Source organism: Strix aluco, chromosome 1, assembly GCF_031877795.1.
Source record: "Strix aluco isolate bStrAlu1 chromosome 1, bStrAlu1.hap1, whole genome shotgun sequence".
Classification (NCBI taxonomy): Eukaryota; Metazoa; Chordata; class Aves; order Strigiformes; family Strigidae; genus Strix; species Strix aluco.
In genome coordinates this window covers 152,907,024-152,931,223 of record NC_133931.1, presented here as the reverse complement: position 1 = coordinate 152,931,223, position 24,200 = coordinate 152,907,024, and the positions used below count along the sequence as shown (strand labels likewise).

At 36.0% G+C, this 24,200-nt stretch overlaps 1 protein-coding gene across 5 annotated transcripts in view; it reads left to right on the top strand.

The window, feature by feature from the left end:
- ULK4 (unc-51 like kinase 4) overlaps positions 1 to 24,200 on the top strand; it is a 252,397-nt gene that overhangs the window by 193,860 nt on the left and 34,337 nt on the right. For all 5 annotated transcript variants that reach the window (XM_074840823.1, XM_074840813.1, XM_074840835.1 and 2 more), the window contains exon 36: positions 2,494 to 2,679. In XM_074840823.1, coding sequence (XP_074696924.1) covers positions 2,494 to 2,679 — 186 coding nt within the window. The remainder of the gene's footprint in view (positions 1 to 2,493; positions 2,680 to 24,200) is intronic.

The following is a 24,200-nucleotide window of genomic DNA, read 5'->3' as shown; positions in this document are numbered from 1 at the left end:
GGTGCTTTATGTATTTCTTCATGTAAGGTGGTTGTAGGGGCAGTCCTCTACAGAGACTGACGCCTTTCCACTCTGATATTTAGTGAATATCTCTGAAAAAGACCTTGAGAACAGTCTCTCTTCCAAGTATGGCTGTTGTGTTTATTGATTACACATGGCATTTTGTGCTTATGGAGCCCAGAGAACTAGCCTACACTGCAATACCAGGGCAAGAATGTATCTGTCCAAATGTTCACTGCATTTTTATTTTTTATTTTTGGTTAGCCAAAAACCAACATCTTGTCTTGTACTGTGATTTTCTTCAGGGAGTAGTTGATATACGTGTCTACAGATCTATTAACAAACTGTAAGTTAGAGTGCTGCTTTTAAAAGGGATGATAGAGATATGTTAAGTAGTTTAATTTTCCTTCCTTTATCTAATAGCATTTTTTCAGTGAAGAAAATACAAGTCAGCTCAAAGCCCCCAGTGAGAGTGGAATTTTTTTTTTACTTGATAAGGATTGAAGATATAAATGGAGCTATAAAGTTTGTTACTATTTGTAGTTTTTCCTGCTTTTTAGTCTTGCTATTTATGTTGATGATGTTATTAGCTAATTCTGGATGTTGGAAAGGAAACAATCAAATAGGTGGCATTTATATTGGAATGAAGAAAAACCATACAGCAAAACTGTGGAAGAGATAGCTGCTGTGGTCCTGTCACTTGCATAGCATTAGGTCAAATAGAATGTGATATGTCTTGGGGCTATGTATTCAGAGCTTACATCTCAGTTCAGCCTGTTTTAAACAGCTAGCTCTATGAAGCTAATGGAAAACAGGATTGTATTTGCATGCAGCTCTCTGGGGAATTGCTGCTTGAATATTTGAGGAGTATACGTCTGATGATATGTTCACAGATTGCTTTAAAGTAACTATGGATTTTCCTTAAACTGAAAAAATTTGGGATTGCAGATTAAATAAGTAATCAGTATTGAAATGGTTGGGCATATTTTATAAATGGTTGGACAGATTATACAAATTGTTTTCTTTTTATTGTCAGTAAGGCTAGTCTGTTAACTGTACTTTATTCTAGCTTCTTTGTGTTTAAATAGTACTTTTGGAATTAAAAAACTGAGTAGGAGTGATGAGGTGTTTTTATGCTTCTGTACCTTATTGGTTAAGACCACCACTGTGTATGTTGTTCTGTTCATAGACTGTAAGGCAAGAAAAGTCTGTTGTAATTATTTAGTCTAGGATCTTGTATAACACAAGACATAGGACTTTTCTAAATGAATTCCCCATTACAGTAAAGGGTTTTGTTATTTTTTTTTTAGAAAAAAAATATTTTTCTGATATATAAATTGCCTGTGTGGAGTATCTGTCTCAGTTCTAAGAAAGTTGTTTCAGTGGTTAATTGCTCTTATTAAAGAAAGAAAAAAGGAAATCAAAGTATTATCTTCCTTCTAGTCTGAATTGCTTTATCTAGAGTTTTGAGCTATCGTCTCTTACCAGTCCTTTTTCAGGTAAAGGAATTAACCTATCCTCGGCCTGCTTTTTCTCACATGTAACCAAGAGATTATGATCAAGTGTCCTTTAACCCTCCCTTTGTTAAGCTATAGACATTGAATTCCTTCAGTCCTTTGCTGTTACGTTTTCCAAACTGTCATCCTCTTGCCTTCCCAAGAAACCTCTATGATTTCTTTCACTAGCTTTCATGAACTGTCTGCAGTAAAACTAGGCATTGCATTCCCGTTGTTGTTCCAACCGTGCCAAATACAAGCATACAAGCATAATATAACATCTCTACTCGTAATTTCCAGATTGTACTTTCAAGAAGCAAATCATTTTGATAGCAGTGTCATACTATCAGAAGCTCATTTCAAGATGCTTATTAGCCATGGCCCCAAATATTTTCCATAATTTTGCTTCCCAGGAAAGAGTTTTTCCATCCCATTGCTAGGGCCTGCCCCAGTGTCTGCTCTTCAAAGGAGTGCAGAAGAGCTGGAATTCAGGAAAATATTTAAAATCTGCAAAATGTACCTCCTAATGTGACTGCTTAAAATCCCTTAAATAGCTAGATAGCCTGTACTCTACCTCAACCAGAAGCCATAGCCTTCATTTAGAAATAATTAGATGAAGTTTTATGGTGTGCATTATGTAGAAGATTAGACATCATGGCTATAATGATACTTTCTGCTATTATTACTTCTATTTAAAGCAAAATATACTGTCTGAAAATAACAGAGTTGGAAGCAACATTTTCAGTGCTTTTATGATGTTGCTGTAGATAGGCTATTTGGTAGAATCCTAGTGGAGGCATTATACTGCTGCTATAAGAACAGATATATTTTAATTATATTTTCATCACTTTATTAAGCTTAGTTTAATGGAATTTTGAGTCAGTCAACTAGAAGTTTTTCATTCCTGGCACAATGCAAATGTTAATACTCTTCCAAATCCCCAGTGATACCCAATTTTTCTGAAATTGGAATTTGATTTTTGTTTGTTCATTTTTAGCTTCCCAGTGAAGATACTGAAATATTTCTGAGTGCCTCACAGTGCTTATCATTGCTGGTTCAGCTGTATGGAGGAAACAGTCAGGAGAGTATGTCTCCAGAAAACATGGACACCTTTGCTGAAGTACTGAAGTCCAAAAAAGATACAGGACAACTGAAGCTTCTGTTGAGAATTGTAAAGAGACTGGTGAGTTGACTTCTAAACATTTTAAAAGTCCATGTGTTTCTTTTATATCATTGGATATTTTTTTAGCTGTTTTTTTCCTCTTAAAGTAAAAAAGAGTCTAAAATAATTTTGAGAACAAAATATGTGAAGTTAAATTTCATGTCTTTAAATTTCAGTTAACTTCTCTGGAGAAGATAGCCATCTACACTTAAAACTTCTTACAAAATGATTGTTAGATTTTTCCTATTTCAGTTAACTGTTCAGCTATTTCAATAACTCATGTTATTTATACATTTGTTTAGTACTTAAGCTTTATGAAGTATTTATTGGAACAATTTTCTGAATGCTTTCTGGAAGAACTAACCTTGTAGCATTAAACAGCTGTTCAGAAACACAGTGCTTGATTTCCTGGTAAATAAAATGCCATTTTGTACTTGCAGTAGGTTTGTACATAAGCTGTTGACTCCTCATTCTCACTGAGTGATAGGGACTATTTCTGCTGGAGTGGCTTAATGTAGAATGCTAATCAGTGGGAGTCACGCAGGGGCTTAGTCTGGTGATGTTATTGACAAGTTGGGGTGGGTTTCAGTTCTGTCATGCTCTGACATGGTGACATGACAGCAACATTGTGTCTTTCAAGTTGCTTAGGTGGAAAACCTTCTGTATCTGTAAAATTCTCTCAGGTAATACAATGTTTTTTATCTTAAAGTGTCTTGATAAGAAGCATTGCCTACATTGTCACCTTGCACTGGTTGATTACTTCACCCTTTACTCTCCAAGAGCAGGAGTTTTCAATTAAAAGAGGGTAACTTCCCCAGTGTAAGAGGCAGAAGACACTAGAGTTTTGCCTAGCTACTAGGGTAAAGCCATAATCAATGGCAGCAGGGGCTGAGGAAGCAACTCTTTTGTAGAGCTTTCGGAGCTGTTCCTGTCCTCTTTGTTCTGCCTACTGTATTTACAACAGGGAAAGTAAACACCATACCCTTCTTCCCAGTTTTGCTCAGTCCTATCTTTCCGTAAAAGAAGCATGAATATATAAAATTAAAAATGATATGATGTTTAAAATTCATAATTTCTCTCATTCTTGACATCATCTAAGGTTTCACTTGTTTATTTTCTCATGCTCTTCCTAAAAAGAGAATTCCAGCAAAGATTTTTTTAAAGACACTTCCTATTGACTTTTTCTTGTACCTGTGCTTCTCTTTCTGTAATTGTTGTGCTGTGTAGAACTGGCTTTTGCTTTTCCCCAAAAGCAATAAGAGAAAATAGACAACAAAGTGTGAGGATAGGAAAGAGAAATGAGGCTGCAATATGCATATCTAGATTATTCAATTTTAGTATAGATACAGACTTGTTTCCTTTTTCTCCATTTTGAAGGTTATGGTTCAAAAGCTGACCTAGCATGCAGGATATTTAAAACAGAAACTTCTGTTGACTATCTTAAGGGAAAAAAGCTATGCTATCACCTTTTGAATCTTGAAAGTTCCTGTACTTTTAGATCTCTCCTTTGTATACCAGTGATACTGGTACTTGTTATTTATAATATCAGGCATAGATTTTTTTGTAATTATTTTAATGAGATCATAGGATTTCTTCTGAAAGCAGGGTTCATAGATAATTTGACAGATGATTTAGTAAATCTTACATTATTTCTCTAAACCTTAAAAAGTCCTGTTCAGAGGAGATGATTATCTTGTCAAAATTGTCATAATCACAAAAGACATTGAAATATAATCATATCTATTTAAGAAGAATTCAGCCCACATCAGCTGTTCATGATGGATTTTGAAGCCTAGAGCAGTGTTTTTCTTTTTTTAATATCTGAGCAATATTTTAATAGAGGGATCATTAAGTGCACCAATTTCCATTCTTGCCAATCAGTGCTTGTACAGAACATCTTTCCAATCTGTGGTTACATTAACTTCATTGTTACAGGCACAGGTATTGCTTACATAAGACGGGAATGTACAAAAAAATACAATATGTTTATGCTTATAGATGCCTTTATAGTGTGTATTTCTGGAAATAAGGAAAAGGCGTAGCAGTATGGCTAGTTAATCTTTGTCCAAGTGTTTCATATGACTCCAGTGAGTCAATGGAGAGAGATGGCTCAATTTCAGAGTCTTCAGTTTACAGCATGTCAGAGAATTTGTTGACATACAAAATGACCTTACCTCGATGAAATGGAAACTTATCTTTATGTGTTGTTTCCATTTATTATTAATCATTCACTGGGTTTTATCTCCAGTGGGTGGGGGGCTTTTTTTGGACAAAGTTGGAAGTTTGGTTTGAGTTTGGGGGTTTTTAAATGGTCTTTGTCAACTTTAACCAGAAAATTGACTGCAGGGCAATATAAACTTTTTGCAACACTTTCTTCACTGATTTTTGCACTACAATTTAGGTGTATTCGTTTATTAAACAGAAATAAAGATATAGGCCAGACTGGGACAAAAAATGTATCTTTGTACAGACTTACTAATGGAATTGCCATGAACAGCCCTTTTTACAGGCTTTATTTTGCTGTAAAAGGAAATCATTAGGAGTGAAAACCAGAAAAAATATGCTTTGACCTAACTTTTGTAACTGTGTAACTACGGATCATTTAAAAGCTTTAAAGAGGCAGCATTGACTGTCTTCTTTCTATTTTTCTATAATCAACTCTTAGCTTTCAAAGCTTTTGACTCTGTCAAGCCCAGGTTAACCAGTCTTTTTCAGGAATGTTCTCTCACTGGCATTGATATAATGGACAGAAACTGAATAAAATTATTTAATCAAAGAAACAGGGTTTGGGTTTTTGGTTTGGTTTTTTTTGGGGGGGGTTGTTTGGGGTTTTTTGTTGTGTTTTTTTCCCTTCAGCCCTTTTACTAACTCTTGTTCTAGTTGTTTTATCTTGGGTTAGACAATATTGCAATTCAGATATTCTTCATCTTTTTTAGCAGCATTTGTGTAACTGATCAGTGACATCAGGAGAGTGATCTTGTCCCATTTTTTTATTCTGGAAGCTTCTCCTGCCACCCTTCATGGAAATTACTATCTTATCACTTCATCTCTTCTGTGAAGATACCGTGCATCTTATTAGAGTCCAGTAAATCATCTAGACAAAAGTATTTCTTTGTGAAGTGGAAGAAATTTTCATTTGGGAAGCAAATAGTTCAATATTTGCCTACTTTACTGAGAAGTTTATAATTTCTTTTTTTCCCCTGAGGAAAACAATCTACCTGCCAGCTCAATTTATCATCTAGTATGTAATGTAAAGACACGTGATTATCACCATAATTTTTATAGAACTAGCCAATATCTTTCCACCAGACACATAATCACTGTGGGATTGCAGCTGGGTATGCACAAGTAAAATGCTTCAGCTTTTAAAATAAGAGATGACTTTTTTTATTCCATCTAGTAATAAGGAAAAATTCCTCTATGAAAAATGAGTAAGCGTCAGGCTTTAATGGGTAATTCTGCACTCACTGTGAAGAGTGAACTTTTGTTCTGTGATTTTTACCTCAAGTACTTGTCAGAAAGTGTATTTGAATTGTACCTAAATCACACTTCTTTTCCTTCTGATTATATTTCTAGAACCTCATTTTTCACTAATTTACCTATTGTAACTGTCAAAAAGTTGTTCATCCTTTGTTTGTGAGCAACTAAGGTATTTAGGATGTCATCTGCATGTCATATACCCTTGTGGGGATACATGTAAGTATTTCTCAAATCTTACTCTCCTGTGCAGTAAAGATGTTAAGGCCAGAATGACAATACTTGAGCTGTGGCAAAGGTCCATAACTTTCATTAATTTCATTGTAGGACTATTGAACACTACTTTGGTTTCCCTGCCAGTTTGGGCCATGGCAGTGGCATCACTCTGTACGTGCAGGAGGATTTACTACCCTGTTTCCAATGAACCAAAGCCTGGGGAACCACTGGTCATTATGTCTAAAATACCATTCAAGTCATGTGTCCCTGAGTATTTCTGTCATGTAGATTGGTAGTGATATCATTCCGAGTTTTATACAGAGATGGGCTGAGTTCACATTTTTTGAATTGACAGCTGTGTGTTTGTATATTACAGAATCACAGAATTGTCTAGGTTGGAAAAGACCTTGAAGATCATCCAGTCCAACCATCAACCCAACATTAACAGTTCCCCAAAATTATTAAAATATATTATTAAAATATATGTATGTATTTTTACTGTGATAGTTCCCAGATTAGGTCCTCATTATATTAATCACTGATCATGCATTAAGAGGAAAGATATTTAGAGCCTGAAAAGATATACAGTCCAGGTAGCACAAATGTTTGATTTAGGGTAGCAGTTCTGCAATCCCTCTGTAAGTCAAACTTCTTGCTGGACATTTGCTCCTCAAAGGATTGCTACAAGTCCATCTATAGGGAGCTTCCCTTGAAGGTGAAGCAAAATCCCAAGAGATTTTCAGATAGCATCCCTTTTACAGCTTCAGCTCCAAGGATTCAGTGCCACAAGGAGGTGCTTGTGCAGCAATTCCCAGCAGAGTCTGCTTTCCCAGAGTCTTACAAAGCTGCAGGAACCTGTTGGTGTACTTCCTGCAGAGAGAGCACAGCACTCAAATAATCTCCATTAGCTGGAGAAAAACTTTTTATGCATATTTCTCCTAATCTGAATCTTTTAAGTATGCCTTTAATTAATTTCATTAATTACTAAACTAATCCATAATATTCCATTGCTCTAAGGAATAATTTTATAACGGAGATGATTGTTAGACTGTGAATGCAACACTCATTTGTGGCTTGCTGACATGTATAGGTACACTCACTATAAATGTGCAGGTTGTTATACGTGTTTTCCTTAAATTATACATATTTTTAAAATCCAAACGTCTCTATATATAAATTTCTATCCTTCATTAGTGTTAATCTCTTATTTTCAAGTTGTTAACAAGCCTGCATCCCTTCTTTATCAGCTTCAATCTAATAGAATAATGTCCTTGGTAGGACGGAGCATTTCATTAGACACAAACAATTTAAGATCCCCCCCAAGAAGCAAAAGCTAATCAGCATTAAGTTGCATCATGCAGATCATAAACTGGACAGGTTTCTCAAAATGCTTTGAAGCAAATAAATGTGAAGGATAATGCCTCTTCACCCTTCCTGCCGTGTGGGGAAGCTCCCTCTGTTTGCACACTTGGACAGGCCTTTGTTTTTTAGGGTTTTAATGAAATGGGAGAGAGTCTCCAGAGATGAGAGATGAGAAGGCCTCCAGCACTGCTGTTGCTTGGCAACCTGCCGCCATGGCACTTCCCGGCCCGGCCATACCCTGACACCCGGAAAGAAAGCGGGTGGGGGAGTCGTCTCTCCTCCTCCTCCACTTCTGGGTTTTAATCTAATCATAAAATAAGCTTTTAAGTGTAGCTTTTTTGAATTTTGCAGATGATTTGCATGAAATTCAATCTAATGACACCCCTTTTAATAAAAAAAGTTGTTATGTCCCTGATGAATATTAGCAGCCAACAGGAATATTTGTGAGTCAGAACTGCTGGGCCAGGCTGTTGCCATTGGTCAATAAGCAATATATTGAGTTTACAACAAAGAGTTAAGAAAAAATGGTTTAAATTATTCAGAAGATGAATGCAGCTGATCACAACTACTCTAATACAATTTAAACAACCATTACACAATGATTTAAATAGAGCTAGAATAGTGTAATTTTTAAAAATTCAACATTTGGTGGGCGTAGTTCTCTTGCAGCACAGCCCCTTTGCTGTACTTAGTTGTTTATTGGATGGAGAATTGAGCCAATATTGATCAATTTATCTGAGTAATTTGGATTTTTTTTTTTTACATCTCACCCAAGCTATAGTTTGAACTTTCTGTTCATTTTGTAATGTCATATGAGTTCTACCAAATTGGAAATGAAATATTGTACTTTCATCATTAAACCCTGATGGAAGATTCTTTTTAAGCTTAGTAAAGCATTTTCAGTAGCACTAAGAAGGAAGACATTTAGTCAATGAAAATGTGATTCTTGAATAGTCAAAACTTAATAATATTCCACTTTGTTCTCAGACATTCTGCAAGCAATACCAAGTCCTAAAATATGGATTATTTAGTTTAGAATTATTTATTTGATATTAAGAATAACATAACTTTTCAAAAAGCACTTTTTTAAAAGTACTGTATGAAAATGTTATTTGTATGTCTAGTAATACTTAGAATATCTGGATGTGAGAGGGATACTATAGTTGATTATCATTCAAGATCCCATGGCATTCTTTTTAGTAGTATACATGCTTAATTTTAACTTGACTAATTACATTCTGTGTGTTGAAATCCAGGCCACAAATTTTCACTGTACAGGTCTCATAAGAATTTTCATTTTTAATCTGAAATGGTTAGATACTGTTTCACCTTAGATGCATGTGCATGTTTATTACCTCTGAGTCTGGCTTATGCAGCTTGTGAAGGGCTAAATTCAGGCTCACTTATACCTTGCATAACTCATGGATTGTTTTCAGGTTGCTGAGTAGTAGTACAATGTATTAGCACTGCCCTTGACTTTCTCTTTTTTTGACATTTGCATCCTATGGTTTCTACTGGAGGAGAGGGAAGAGTATTTGGTATTTAGATTTACATGCTTGGTTAGAGCACTGAAAGAATTTTAATAGGCCTTTTCTGTTTCTGATTAGCCTTCCTTTTCATTTACCTCTTTGAATTTTATAATATCCTTCTTCCAGTTGGCCAAAATTCTTGAGCACAGCTTTCTGGAGTTAGATGCTGATGAGTTTTTTTCCAGTATTTACCCTTCTGTCTTATGAAATGAAACAGATCAGGTATCCATGGGTAAGTCTCAGTTACCAGTGCAGTACCTGGAATTCTTATCTTCTCCTATCTTGTCGCTTTTGATCCTGTCCAGAAGTTCTGTGGCTGATAGCAGATTGCAGAAAACTTTGCTATTTTTTGACCCAAAGCACTAGATGGTACAGGAATGTTCTGCTTATTTCTTCTCATAGAAAAGGCAAATATTTAAATCTCGATAAGATTGTCCAGGCTTATAGGATCACTTATTTCTGGCTGCATGAGAATCCTCTTCTGCTGTGTGAATTTTGTACTTCTCTGACTATGCTTGCTCTAATTCACTTTATGTGATATAGTTTGTATCCCTGTATATGTATAACTGTAAACACAGTGTATTTTCTTTTTGTATGTGACTTGGGGTATTCTTAACTTAAAGTGTCAAGAAATTCTTAACAACAGTGAGAATTAACATTTTATTGTAATTGGATCTAAGCTGAGATTCTTTTGTCTTATTCAGCTGATCACTGGAGTCCACAAGCCTGTTTTATTAAAAATACTAGGCTTCATATAACCTGTGATAAAATCAGAACATTAAGTAGTGATACATAAAGTCAGATGGTGAGGAATTTTTCTGCAATTAACTTACCATTTTGGGGGTTATATAGGAGTTTGTATAGCTTGGAAGCTTTTGGTTAAGGAAATATTTACTGAGACCTCTAACTTTTGATGTGATTTAGGTCCCACCTTTTTACAGCTGCTGATATGTCAGGAATATCCTTGGTTATCTTAATCCAGAGGTGCTATTTTGTTTTATACTTTTAGACCTCTACAGTGCCTAATTTGCTATCAGTGTTTTTACTGTAACCGTGGAGTGCTTTCTCCATATCGAAGAGAGCACACTGTCCTTTGTCTCATGTTTCCACCACACAAACACCTGCTTTGCTAGCAAATCATATATAGAGTTCTCCCACTCCCAACCCAGAAATTCAGAGCCCTATTTTAATGTCTGTCCTTCATTTTTCTTTAGTGTTTGATGCTGACAACTTTCTAATATACAGCTGGATGGCTGCTTTCTGCTTTGTCTTGGCATCTTTATGTTTAATGTTACTCACCTACCCTCATATGCTACTGTGATGTTTAATGTTTGCGAAATGTGTAATGGTCCTCAGATAAGGAGTAGTAGTAAATATCAACAATGTTTTGCTTAAGAGGATTTATCACCACCAATCAAATAGGATTAAATTATTAAAAATATTTTCTCGGCTTTAATGTTAATACCAGGTTGCACATATTTCTAGCTTTTGTAGCATTAATGGGAGCATATAAGCAGTAGTTGCTGCTCTCATTATTATTATTATAACTGAATTGCATTAGTGCCTGTAGACTGGGACCTCATTGTGGTAAGCTCAGTGCAAGCACAGTAAAAAGTCATTTCTTGCTCCAGAGAACGATCCGGCTTCTTTCCTGTATTCAAAATAAGGTCAAGGAATTGCCTGAAAGTGACTCTCCCTAATAGGAAGTAATTTGACACAGAGATGACCGTCCTGGGTAAAACAGATCCCTGGGCAATGTTCAGTCCTGTGCAAGCAGGAATGGGAATTTAACTAGTTGCTCCTGATTATTAATACAAAAGTATCTTAATTTTATTCCAAATCTAAATTCTTACGGTCACAGGATTATTTAAAAATCCTTAGTCTTAGTTTCTGGTAATGGCCTCAAAGGAAGACTATATGTAAAGAGCTTTGAAAGATTTTGGTTGCCTATGTTGAAGATGAGATACAGGTTTACTGTGACTTGCCAACTCATATTGCAAATCCTTCAGCAAAACCTTACTTTTTTATTACATCTATTCTCTTAAACTCAGTCTCCTTGCTGACAAGTTTACTGAGGGTAAAATAGTCTGTTACATTTCAGCGTGTAAGTAAAATTTTAACTACCATCATCTTATAAGGCTGGAACATGGCTGAATAGCTGGTGTTTTCAAAAATCTTGCCATGAGCAAATCTGCAGGTCACACAGAGCTTGCTTTAATAGCCAGTGTGTGGGTGCAGATAAACAGAGAATATAGTTGGAATGCTTAAAGGGTATAATTGTAGAGAGAGACAGTCCTTGGCCATCAAGCTGTGAGGATGAGGGACTCTGACGTACATGAATTAGACAAATGAGACAAATAGACTGATAGGGCATTTCAGATATGGGTTGTCTGTCAGATGAAAATTGTGAGTTAAAATATGACATAGATACATCAAAAAAAGTATGCTGGTCATGATGCTGGGACCAAGCCATATGAAGCAAAAGGAAGACAGTGTTTAAGGAGTTAGAGATTGTTGGAAAGATCAAAGATGAAAATTATTTTAGAAGCATCAGTCAAAACATACATACCATGAAAGAAAACAAACCAGAGTTTTCCCCTGGATATCTCATGCATCTAATGGTTGGTTGATGTATTCATTGACAATAAGTACCTACTTCTAAAGTTCCCCAACAGAGGGCCCATGCTCACAGACTGGCAATGACAACCGTATCTGGGCTTTGTGAACATGGTGCCACACAATTTCAGATGACTCTGTGATTCATGTAGGTGTTCTGAAACAAGGTTATGTTTAAAAATAGCATTTGTGTGCATTGAGGTTAGGCTTTCAGTAGATTTCTATAGTAACTGACCCCCCTCCCCATGTTCAGTGATCTAATCCAGCATCTTCAGTGATGAAACATCCACATTTTAAATTATGAAGACTCTACTAGTTAAACATTTATAAAGTGCCCAGTGCTGTCTCTTCTTTAAACTATTAAAATGTAATGCTTTTATATGAACATCATTATAAATTTATAACAAATGTAATTTGTGGTGATGCAGTGTTCTATGGGCTGTGAATTACTGTCCTAAATTTCACACAGCAGATGCCTTCTCGGGGATGCAGTGCCTAGTTGATGAGTTCATATGATGCAGCATAAGAATATCCTGTAATTTGCATACCAGCTCTACTCTGCTTATACAGCTTGCTTTTGGTGGTTCAGGGGGCATTTAAAGAGCAATGAAGTTGACACGCAATCCTCAGTCTTGTCAAAACCAGATGATTACCTAAATCCTTTAACATCAATAAAAAAGTACTTCTTCTAGAAGTGTGTAGTGTTCATTTAGAAATGGATCAACAGATGTGTGTAATTTTATAGTATCAAATATTTCCAATGATTTAAATTTAATTTTTTAAGGAAATATACTGGTGTACTTAATTGCAAGAGAGCTGTTGTAGAGCATAACTCTATGACTTGTTGAAAAGTCAAAATGGTATGTTCCATAAGTGCATAATATTTTACCTTGTGGATGAAAATCTGATCTTTATGCTGTAAATACTTGGTAATTGTAATGAATAAACTTACTGCATATTGGAATTGCATCAGAAAAAGAGATTTATATCAAAACCTGCCCCTACCTGCCCTAAACAAAATATGAGTATAAAAATATGTGTATAAAAAACTGCCATGTATACATGATGTGAGGTATATATGTGTGATGTATGTATACTAAACAGTGGAATCCACCAGACTAATAATTGAAATTACATTATTTGTATCTGCAATTTACTATTGTCCCATTTTGTCAGTGAAAAAAAGAAGAAAAAATCAAGGTAGAATACCTTGTGCTCATTCTGACTGAATGCTTCCTTTGTGGTTTTTCATGCAAGAGGCCAGTATTTCCAGGGAAATGCCAGTGCAGGGCTCGCTATGTGTACCCCAGGCAGAGGTTTTCCCTGCAGTGGGCGTAGGGGGAGATAAAAAGGCAGAATTTCCCAAGGAAGCCTGGGCCCAGAGCTGCTGGTCCTGAGCGCTGGAGCAGAAAAGCTCTGCAGAACTTATTGGTAAAGCAGCGTTTAGTCAGCCCTAAAATTTTAACGAAGAACCCTCAGTGAGTAGCTGTGTGTTACTTATTCTCATTAGAGCAAAAGTCTACACAAAGCAGATCAGAGTTAAAAACAAAACCACATTAATCTTTTATAATCAAATAATTCCCATGCAAATATATATATATATTAACACATCGTCATACGGCTACTTTTCTTCAGAGTACTACTAGTATTTAAATACTATAAAAGGTAATTTTTAGCATATGTGATAAAATAACAGGTTTACATAAAGCATAAAAGGAATTGTTGTTTATAAAGATCAGGGCCCTCATGTCATTTTAAACCATTAGTACAGTATGTATTTGAGATATAGATGGGGGTATATTCACGAAATGGCACACAATATTTATTTTCAAAGTCCATAACTATAAGATGGCGAAGAGTAATTTGTGCTCCATATATCTGTCAGTTATGTGTGTGGCCCTGACTCTGCTAATATAACAATATTTCTTCTTGTTTGGTGAGGAAAATTCTTATTGCTGAAAAGCAAATTAAAGCTGTCATTGAAAGTCTTAAATAATATGCCCTCAGGATTGCTTGAGTGGACTGTTGCTCCTCTGAGGAGCTATGATGACATCAGGGAGATGCTCATTCAATTTATTCATGTAATTGTAGTTCCAAGATGGAATATATATTACCTTTTGAAGGTGATGTTATTTAATAATGAATGATTTTATAGACTCTTCCAGTCTCTATATCACCTTCACCATTATATTTCTTAGGATCCTTTTCTTGACATGTCTTTTACTTTGTATTTCCACCTCTATTTATATGGTTTTGATTCTTCACTCAGTCCCTGAACCAGATGCTCCTGATTTTTTTTCTTGAAACTTCCTTTTTTTTCTTTTAAACAAAGCTGAAAGCTTTGTGGGAATTGATGTTGAAATCTGGAGGAGCAAGAATGTTAAAATGCCTACTCTCATTTTACATTTTGACCACTGCAGGTTACAACAAGATCCTCTTCCCCTTCTTGCAGCTTCATACTTCAGTTTTGCGTAACTATTTATGATCTCAAGAATACATAATTATATTAGCATACTGTTATGTGCTTGTGTGTGTACACCTATTAGGCTTATATGCTGTTCTGTAAGGCTTTAAAATTTTCTCATTAAATTGTAACTTCTCTTATTTTTTAGTTTTTCCATCTACATAATGGCTAAAAGTTTTTAAAATTACTAGGATTTGAAATACCTTTATTTTCCAAATTTAGTTCCAACTCTAATTTCCTGAGAGTACTAATTACTTACTGCTGAATATCAAGCCTGCAAAAAGTTTCTCTGATTTGGCATTCCCAAATCGTTAGGTACTTCAAGTCCTAGCAAAAATATATTTATTTCTCTTACAAAAGGATTGAAAGAAGAGACCAAAGAACTGACTGGGGAGCAGAAATTCTATAGCATACCAAGTATTTTTGTTTAACAATTTTAATTCCATTTGAGTTTAAGTTCCTTCAGTTGTACATTTCAAGAAAATGAAATGTAGTGAAATAGGATGTTGTGATGTGAGACTAAACTATGTGGGAAGCCTAATAATCTTCCTAAAAGCAAAACTAGCATCGGTAGCTTTTTGTTTTTTAAAGATTGTATTTGTGTCTTTTTCCTCACTCCCCTTTTAACAAACTGCTTTACATGGGAGATGAACCTAGTAATGATCTAATCAAGCTTTTGACTCACAAAGTTCAAATGGCTTTGAAATGAGGCAAACCAAACTTGTCCATCTCTACTACAAAATAATAGCAGCCAAACATCAATCTGCCAAAACTGTTTTATTCAACTCTTGCCTAATACCTTGTAGAATACCCCAGGAACTTAAAAAATGATGATACTTTTAGTTGAACTTGGATGAGAAAGTAGAATGCAAATGTAATCACTCTGACAGTGATTTAGTGACTCTGGGACATCTGGGAGTAAGCCAAGGTGCAGAGGACAGTGGCAGGATGTGGATTGGAATATGAAAGGAGCAGCACTGACTACAGCTGAATACGTGTATGTGAGAAAGAAAAATAACAATATCTTGAAATGATTAGAGGTGAGAAATATAAAGCAGTGATGAACAGTTATCTCAGTATCATGGCACACTGCAGTTCTGAATGTAATTCCCAAACAATATGAAACATGTTAGATTTTGAGACTACTGAAGATACTGATTTTAGTGTGAGTCCTGTGTCCCACTCTCTACAGCCTGTCCCCTCTGTAGCACTGCTTTGATCCAGCTCCCCACCGAATTTACAGGGGTTCAGTTTGTAGCCTCTCTATTCCAGCAGAGAGGAAGAGCTTGGAAGTGGTTGCACTTCTCATGTACCTTTTTCTTCTTCTCCCCTCTGATAGACGGGGATGTATCTCCCACTTTTCTGAGAAGATAGATCAGAGCTGGACTTCTGTGTTACAATGTCCATAGTAGGGAATGTGCTCCAGCAAAGTTGGTTGCATTCAGGAAGACTATAGGTAGAGAGAAGGTGCACCAAAGCCACCATGTATTATAGTGTCATCATTGGATGAGGTCTTTTAGGGATGTTTTCTAGCTACAATCACATTATTAGTGAGAATAGAGACGTTCTGGCAACCTTACTTGAACCCCCATCCGAAAGATTCAGTAATATACTTAGCGGTATCATCTAACATCATGTGAGATGTGAACCCATCGACTTGTTTAAAAGAAAGCAAAAGGAGTGTTTCTGTTTTAAACAGAAAATCAATCAAGGTACATGAAACAGCTGGACACCTGTTGGTACCACACTAAGAAAGCAGCTACAGGGGCAGTAGTCTCCGCAGCCCCCAGTCTTCCATCAACCCTGTTGCTCTGCAAGGCAGCCGGTGCAAGGCTAACGCAGGCGGCGTGCTCAAGCGTGCAGGTTCCTCCGTGCAGCAGGGGCTGTGCTCCAGCCGGACCTGAGGCCACGCTTGCACTACAGAAAGTATGTATGTCTGGTCTAGGGGCCACCACATAATGCAAGCATTACCTTTGTGTCTCAAGCTGTATGTTTATACAGTGCTCAGTACAGTCTTGATTTTCACTGTAACTAGAAGGATTAATCAGGCAAAAACACTGAAAATGAAAAGCAAGTTTGTAGCACTCGAGTGCCTCAAAGGGCCCTTTCTTCTTAATCATTCCCCAGACAATCATTCTTTTAGATGCTGTATCTTATCATTAGTCAGAGCTAAAATAACTTTGTCAGACTAGTAAAAATTATTTCAGACCAAACAAATGTTTCCTAATGCCAGCTGCAGAACAAAGGACAGAAGAGAAGGGAAACTTGCCCATATTTAATTATATATTTCTAGCTGTAAGAAAGACCAGCCCTTAAATTCAGTGATGGTGCTGGAGTTGCACGTTTTGGCTTTCAGTTCAACAGTACAACAACCTGAAGAAAAATTTAGGGAAACAGGTTATATATTTCCTACATAATTAATATTTTGCTAGATGTAATGCTTGAAATATTGAGATGAGTTATGAGACAGTTGTCACAGCTTTCATATAAAACTAGCAAAATCAAATGAAGAAAACTATAATATTTTCTGCCACTCAAATGGCTTTCAAAGCTCATTATTTTCATGTTATTTTCCTGACATTAATCTTTTCACTAAAACCATGTGGTTGAAAATAGAGGGATAATTAGCATTAGCCCATTTATGAGAAACTGCTAGTGACAGAAGCTTATTTATTGTTGTGTACAATTAAAATATGATGTGAACACATGAGAATTTACATTAAAACAAGATTGCAGCTTGTCAGCAGTTTCCTTTGTTCAGCTGTGTGTTTATTAGGCTACAGCTGCTCACCTACTTTTATATGACTTCATAATAATAGTAGCAACGTCTTCATTATTGGAGATGTCTAAACCAGTTTGATTACACAATATACAAAGAAAAAAATATATGTGATATAATCTTTGTTAAAGAACTAGATCTGGAAGTAAGATTATGTACCAACAACAACAAAAAATACTTTCTTGTCTCATCTCTTCATTGTTTTGAGGGGGTTTTTTTATTCCTCGCAGTAAGTGTTGTTTATGCATAGTACCTAAGGTGATTTATGTAGATCATTTTGCTGTTTTATTTGGACAACTTCAGTGCATCTACAAATAAACAACTTGAGACCTGTCAGAAAAAAAGCACATACTTTTTTTTTTTTTCCTAATTCTGTCATCATACAAAGTGATTTCGGCGGTATAATAGTTGGTCTTAGTTTATGTATGTAAGGATCTTTGGGACTCATAGTCCTGTTATTAAGAGTGTCAGCTTCTCTATGTTCCTTGGCATAGATAAACTATGGGGGGAGGTCACAGTGAAATACCCACACCTTTTTCCAGCTCCTGTAACTGGATGGGTAGTATTTCAGAGCCTACAAAGAGGAAAGCAAAAGTTTCATCTGTCATTAGTGCCCTGCTGACACAACATCCTGAAGGAAAACAAGGCAAGATTCAAGGCCTTGTTTGCCCTAGAGATGTGATCAAGCATAGAGGAGCTGTCAGCAAGTCCTGATAAGAAGATGTAAAAGAAAGTTCAGGGAACATTCCTGGAGCTTTCTAAACTGAAAGGTTTTGTGCTTTTGGGAGTAAAATAGGGCCATCATGGCTTCAGCAGGCCTAGGGGACATACGAGCACTATTAACTTGTGCTAGGATGGTTCGCATTGTTCTCCACGCAGTCAGAGGAAATACTGGTCCTATCAATTTCATATATTTTTCTGCAGTCACTATGTGCATGTCTAGCTATCATGTGAACTTTCTGAGAAGATAGGTATCGACTTGCACAGCTTTCATGCTGGCTGCATGTCTCTTGTAGCTGTCGTTGTATTTCTGTCTAGAGGGTTTTATTTCTCATACTCAGCACTGTGCATAGACATAGAGTCATAGCCCATGACTTTGAACAGAATCTTAGTCTGGTTTTCTGGAGCAGAAGCAGGATGAATAAATGAACAAGAACTTTGGTCGCTATCAAAATTAAGAACTTAAGCATATGCTTTAGGTTCATTAACGTGAACAGAAAGAACTGTGCTTTAAGTGGTTTCTTGTGGCTTTCCTGATGGGAAGCAAAATTTCCTTTCTTCAGCTTGCTAATGTCTGTAAAAAGGTCCTTTACATCCCCACCACCCTGTTTGTTACTTTTGCTACAGATAGAAAAGCAGTGAACTCTTTTTTCGGGTACTGCTGGAGCTATGATAATAGTCAGCCCAACGTGTTCAGCAATTGAATGCTTCCTGCTACCTTCAGTGTGCACTGTTTAAATTACTAGTGGGGTTTTTTTGTTTGGGAGTTCATGAGAAAAGGGGTGTATCTTTGCTTTCTGCTACTTCTGCTGTGATCTCCTTTGGAGGAAAGTTTCCAAAGTACCATAAAGTCTCACTGCCCTGTATGAACATTTAAATTCAGTTTAAATGCCAAGCGGCACTTACAACTACGGTCTAGATTCATTGCTTCTGATTTTAATGACACATTTCTTCTATTTCTTTTTACCTAAATATGATAACATTGACATTTATTTAAATGGGTTATTTTCTCATAAATTATTATTTCATTTACATAAAATAATTTATGTAAGAATATCTTGATATCCTAATGCAAAAATTATGTTGTTTCTAGTTAAGTAATTACAGGTGTCAATAATTTTCTAGAATTATACCACATAATACATAATCATCTCCTTATAGTACTTTCTTAATTTCTCTCTAGTCTCAAAACCATCGGGCTGAATATGTGGGCAGAAACTTCTGAGTGACACTGTTAGTGGTTTGCCCTTTGATGGCATTTTTACCTTTGCAGCTTTTGCTCAAATCTGGTTATTAATTTTAAAATGTGGAACAGCTCATAATGATCATTATACACTCCTGTGAAGTCGCAGAGACAAAAAGCCACAAATGTTTTGATGTTCTCACATTTGAAAACTGAGGTTTAAAAAACCCATGGTTTTAACATTGTAGAAATCACTCACTAATGACAGTTTAATCAAAGGGTTAAAACTGACTGTGATCTAAAGCAAAGAAGGAAGGAAGAGGAGAGGCAAGATAAGAACAGATAGAAATAGCACTGTACAAGAGCATCTGAGCTGAACCTTGGACAGCAGAATTACTTGGGAGGGATTTTTGCTATCTCTTTAGCATATAGAAATGAGACAGGTAGGATATTCAAAAAGTGCAGTTGCACCCTGCAATTTTCAAAAGAAGAAAACCAGCTAGATAGTGTCATTGAAACCCAGGGAGGATTAGACAGAGTTCTTGAAAGCTTGAATTTGAAATCATGTTGATTAGAATGTGATGTACTATCTTTTACTTCTCAGTTGAATTCATGTATTTTCTTTTATGTATTTATTCTATTACAGTGACTTATTTTTAACTCTTCAGAATGTAACTCTGCTCTCAAATGTAGCTGATGTTGATTGGTGTGCTTGCACTCAAGTGTACTAGAAATACAGATGAGAGAGCAAAATGATATGGTGTTACGAAAAGTTTCATGCACGTCTCCCAAGAAACTCAGCCTTTGGTTATGTGCATGTTTGCAGTGTCACTGAAGAGGGAGTCTATGCAAACATTTTTGTTTGCATGTTTATTCTTGTTTACCTAGTTTTAATCCACTCGATTTCTTACTTTTTGGTCTAGATGAACAATCTTATCAAAACAAAAGTTAGACACTATCCTAAAATGTTTAAGCTTATTGAAGATGCAGGTGAGTAGACTTTGGTTCAAACTTAGGAACTGGTAATGAAACTGAAAGCCAATATTTGTTTTCTTACAGCTCTCATGAAAACAACAATGAATATCAGTAAAATGTGATGTGAGTCCAGTAAATCTTTTGCAGTGGCCATTTATAAAACCAATAGTGTTTCTCTATTCATTCAAGGAAATGAATAGTTTTGTGACAACTTATATTTTTAGCAGTTCACTTCCTTTTTAATTCTGAATGGCAGAATAGTAGTTGTAGTGTTGTAATCCATACTTCAAAATTATTTAACAAACATTCCCTTTATGTACCTAATATAGGTACCTTACTGCTGAAGCTTTCAGCCTTCACTTGGCTGTAAACACAACTTTATGGAAAGAAAATATTCAGTGTCCATGTTTGAATTTGGCAAGTCTGCCTTCCTAACTTAATGACTTTGATTATTATGTATATTTGACTAGCATTAGTTTACTGATCAAAAAGATGACTGGGGAGGGAAAGGGATCAGACCAAATGAAATACAGTTAGAGGGAAACAGTTTTAGCAGAAAAGAGAAAGTTTAAATCCTAAATTAAATTTTTATTTCATTTTTATATTTATTTTCAACATTTGTCCTTTATGAAATTCTGTCAAATTATAAACAGAAATATTGTTTAGAAACAATATGCTAAGATGCCTTGTACAAAAGGTTAAGGTGCAAAAGACTGTTGGAGTCTTTCAAAGCTCAGTTCTTGGTTGGTTTTGTTCTGTTAGTGTTATTGTGCTTCTTATATCAAGGAGAACACACTTCACTGATTAATCTATGTTAATAATCAAGTGGATCTTCAATAACTGTCAAACTCCTTCCCCTATTTCTATCATTAGTCAAAAAAGGCCACTTCTTTCTATGTGAACTTTTTTGAGCTTTAACTAGCAGATTTTAAGAAAAACTTATTATTGTGTATGTGCTGATATTACTGCAAGTAGAAACTGGAGAGGTCATTGGGTTTCTGACAGGATTAAATTTCCCCATGGTATCATTTATCTGGTTATCAGAGAAACTTCTCTGTAAAATATCTGTATTTAATTGAGGTAATCATTTGAAACCACCTGTCTGCCCCATTCAAGGTCATAGGCAGACTTGTTCATTCAGCTATTTCACCCTTTTGTAAATCAGTAGAGAAGGTTTCTTCTTGCCTTTGAACATAAAATGTCAAAGTATTTATTGTAGCCTTAGACCTCTTCCAACTCCCACACAAGTGCTGACTAATCCTAACAATAGATGGCAATCCACAGTTCGGTGTGCGAGGAAGGGCACTCAGCACTCCTCTGTGGCCACCAATTCGCACATGACGTATTTCTTGGGGTGGCAACATGTCAGAGCTGTCTGTGGGTCACAGCTGGCCTGTTGTTGGTGCAGAGCTTTCTTCAGACTACTGCAGCTTGGCTATTTGTGGGATTAAATTCTAGAGGAATTGTCCACTACTGCTTGCAGTCTGCGCAGAAACTGCACTTTATGACAAAGCATTACATGTCTCAGCTTTGAGGAAAGAAATAGCAAAGAATCTTTTCTAGACTTGGCCAAGACAACTATTGTGGGAACCCGTGAGCTGGTTTTAGTCTTTGCCTGCAGGCACAGAAACTATGAAAACAGTACGTCCTTGGGAGTAGCGGGCTCAAATTGTGTGTATCGGCATCCCATTGCTTGTTCAGCACATACACATGACAAAGCATGCCTTCAGTTGTGCAGCTTTTCCTTAAGCTTCCTATTTTTGATAGAGATGGTGACTAGTACAATTACAAATCTGACCACAGTCCTAAGAAAAGACTCAATTCAGATGCTTAGATTTCTAATTCCTTCGTGATGGGCTGCCACTAGAGCAGAATGAGCAGCTTGATTAGTGTGTGGAGAAAACAGAAGGCAATGGCTGCCTGCTGATTCACCCTGTATTGCTTTTGGGTGACAAATGGAGTCTAATTCAAGATTTCAGATTTTTATTTGTAAGACTTCAAATTGGGTAAGTCCCAAACCATCATTGGCTTCTGACCCATCCCAGTTTTATTCTTTGTTAGAAGCAGCCAGTCTTGTCTATTGAAAGCATGCTAATCTGAAAGGTCATTTTTGGCCTTGATAACTTTAATCTCCTCCATTTTCTGCTCAAAAAAGTGAGACTGATTTGGTTTCTGTCAATCTCACTTCCAAGCATTTTTTACTTTATTCTTACCTTTAGAGCCTGTGTTTTTCAAAAGACACTGCCAATTTGAAGCAACAAAATAATTTTAAACTAATATTACGTACTGAGGCTTCTGTCAATTGTTCTGATAATGTCAGAATATTTTACTCTGTCATTTTTGGTTGTTTTAGCCCAGATGGCTGGTGATAGAATTGGAAATAAAATTTCTGATTCCTAATCCTATAATGTGACCATAGAAAATAATGCTGTATTAAAAAGAGCAATTTGGATTAAGGGAAGGGAGGGAGGAAGGCATACAAGAAGGTGTTAAACCGGTGTATATAGAGTACTATTCTTTATGGGTGCTGTTGGACAGCAAATGTTCTCAATTCAAGTATTGGAAGACTATTGGCATGTAAGGAAATGAATCTGGGCCGAACTAAATTTTTTTGTACTTTCAATAGGAAATTATAAATAACCGTTGAGATTTAACGCACATATTGATCCAAAGTACCATTATCTCAAGAAAATTGAAATAACGTGGTTTCAGTAAACCTGAAAAGGTCAGCAAATCTTAACACAGTCCTCCATACTCTCTTATGGTTATACCATTTTGGCATCTTTCTGCAGAATGGTATATGACATATAAACCCCCCCCGTTACAGGGGACAGGTTTTAATGCGTATTCTGATGGGATGAAGAGTTAAAAACTATTACAGAAAAGACATTCATCAAATTATAGGCACTACAGAACAATAATATTGTAATCTCTTACAAATAGATTTAGTGCTGAGATACTTTCATCTTAGTCTGACAATTGAGATGCAAACTAGAGATTAATTTGTATTTTGAGATGTTGCATAAACATTATGAGGAATTTGTTCATAATTTTTTTTGGTAGCACAACTCTGTTGTTCTTTTGTACAATTAACCACATAACAATCTTCCAAGATACAGATATAGCATGAAATAGGCTTTCTTATTTATTTAAGCACTTCCTACATTCACTAGACTAAGAAAGGCTGAACACATGTAAATTAGCAAAGTGTCAGTGACACAGCAAAGCTACACTTGTTTGTACAAGCTAAAAAGTTTTGCTGTATTAGTCCGAAAATGCCGGAAGTGAGGAACTTCTACATTCTTTTGAAGTTAGACTTAGTCAGACTTTGGGTTTTTATTCACTGCCTTGCCTGATTAGGCCCACAAGCTCAGCATTCCTAGTTTTCAGATATACACATAAACTGCCGCTTCATATATAAAGTCAGGTTCCAGCAGAGTTTGCTGTATTTAGAAGTGCATTGTGACTTTCCATCTACCTCTCATTGTTCTGTATTGCAGATTTGTAAACTGAAAATACACAGTACGTCTAGAATATTGTTTTAAATATAAAAGGTTTTTAACAGCTGTTGTGCTACTCTGGTTGATGAAGCAAAATGAGAATTACACCAAGCATTTTAATCAGTATCTCTAAGTTGCACTTTAATAATGGAATACATGTAGGAGTTAATAGTGGAGATGTGTTCTGAAGACCAATCTGATGATTGTTGATATGGACTTACGAGGCACCCTGATATCTCCATGGAGAAAATATAACCATTTAGAGAGATGAGAAGGTTGAGACTGAGGCCAGTGCGGCCAACTTACTGGGATATGCATGTGCTGAATCAAATATTGTCAGTACTTAACGAGTAATGCGTCTTCATTTGCACATTGATGTGTTTACAAACAGTGGTTAGTTCCATTTTTATTGGAAGTGCTATATTCTTATTCTTAACCATGCCCTTAGAAAAACCTTTTTTTTACAAGAAAGAATTCCTCCTTGTGCCAATCCCTTCCACCTTTGCACCCTGCATATGCACACAATAATTTAGCATGACATTCAAGACATCAATTTATGTTTTAAAATTCAGATTATAGAAGTTCAGTGCCTGAATTAGCATAGAAAATGTCTGGTTTGCATAATAACATGAAATCTATTTTCCTTCTCTAATATTTGGTTTTAAACTCCATTTAATCATATTTATTTCTGGAAGCCACTGAAGCATTAATACTTAATTCT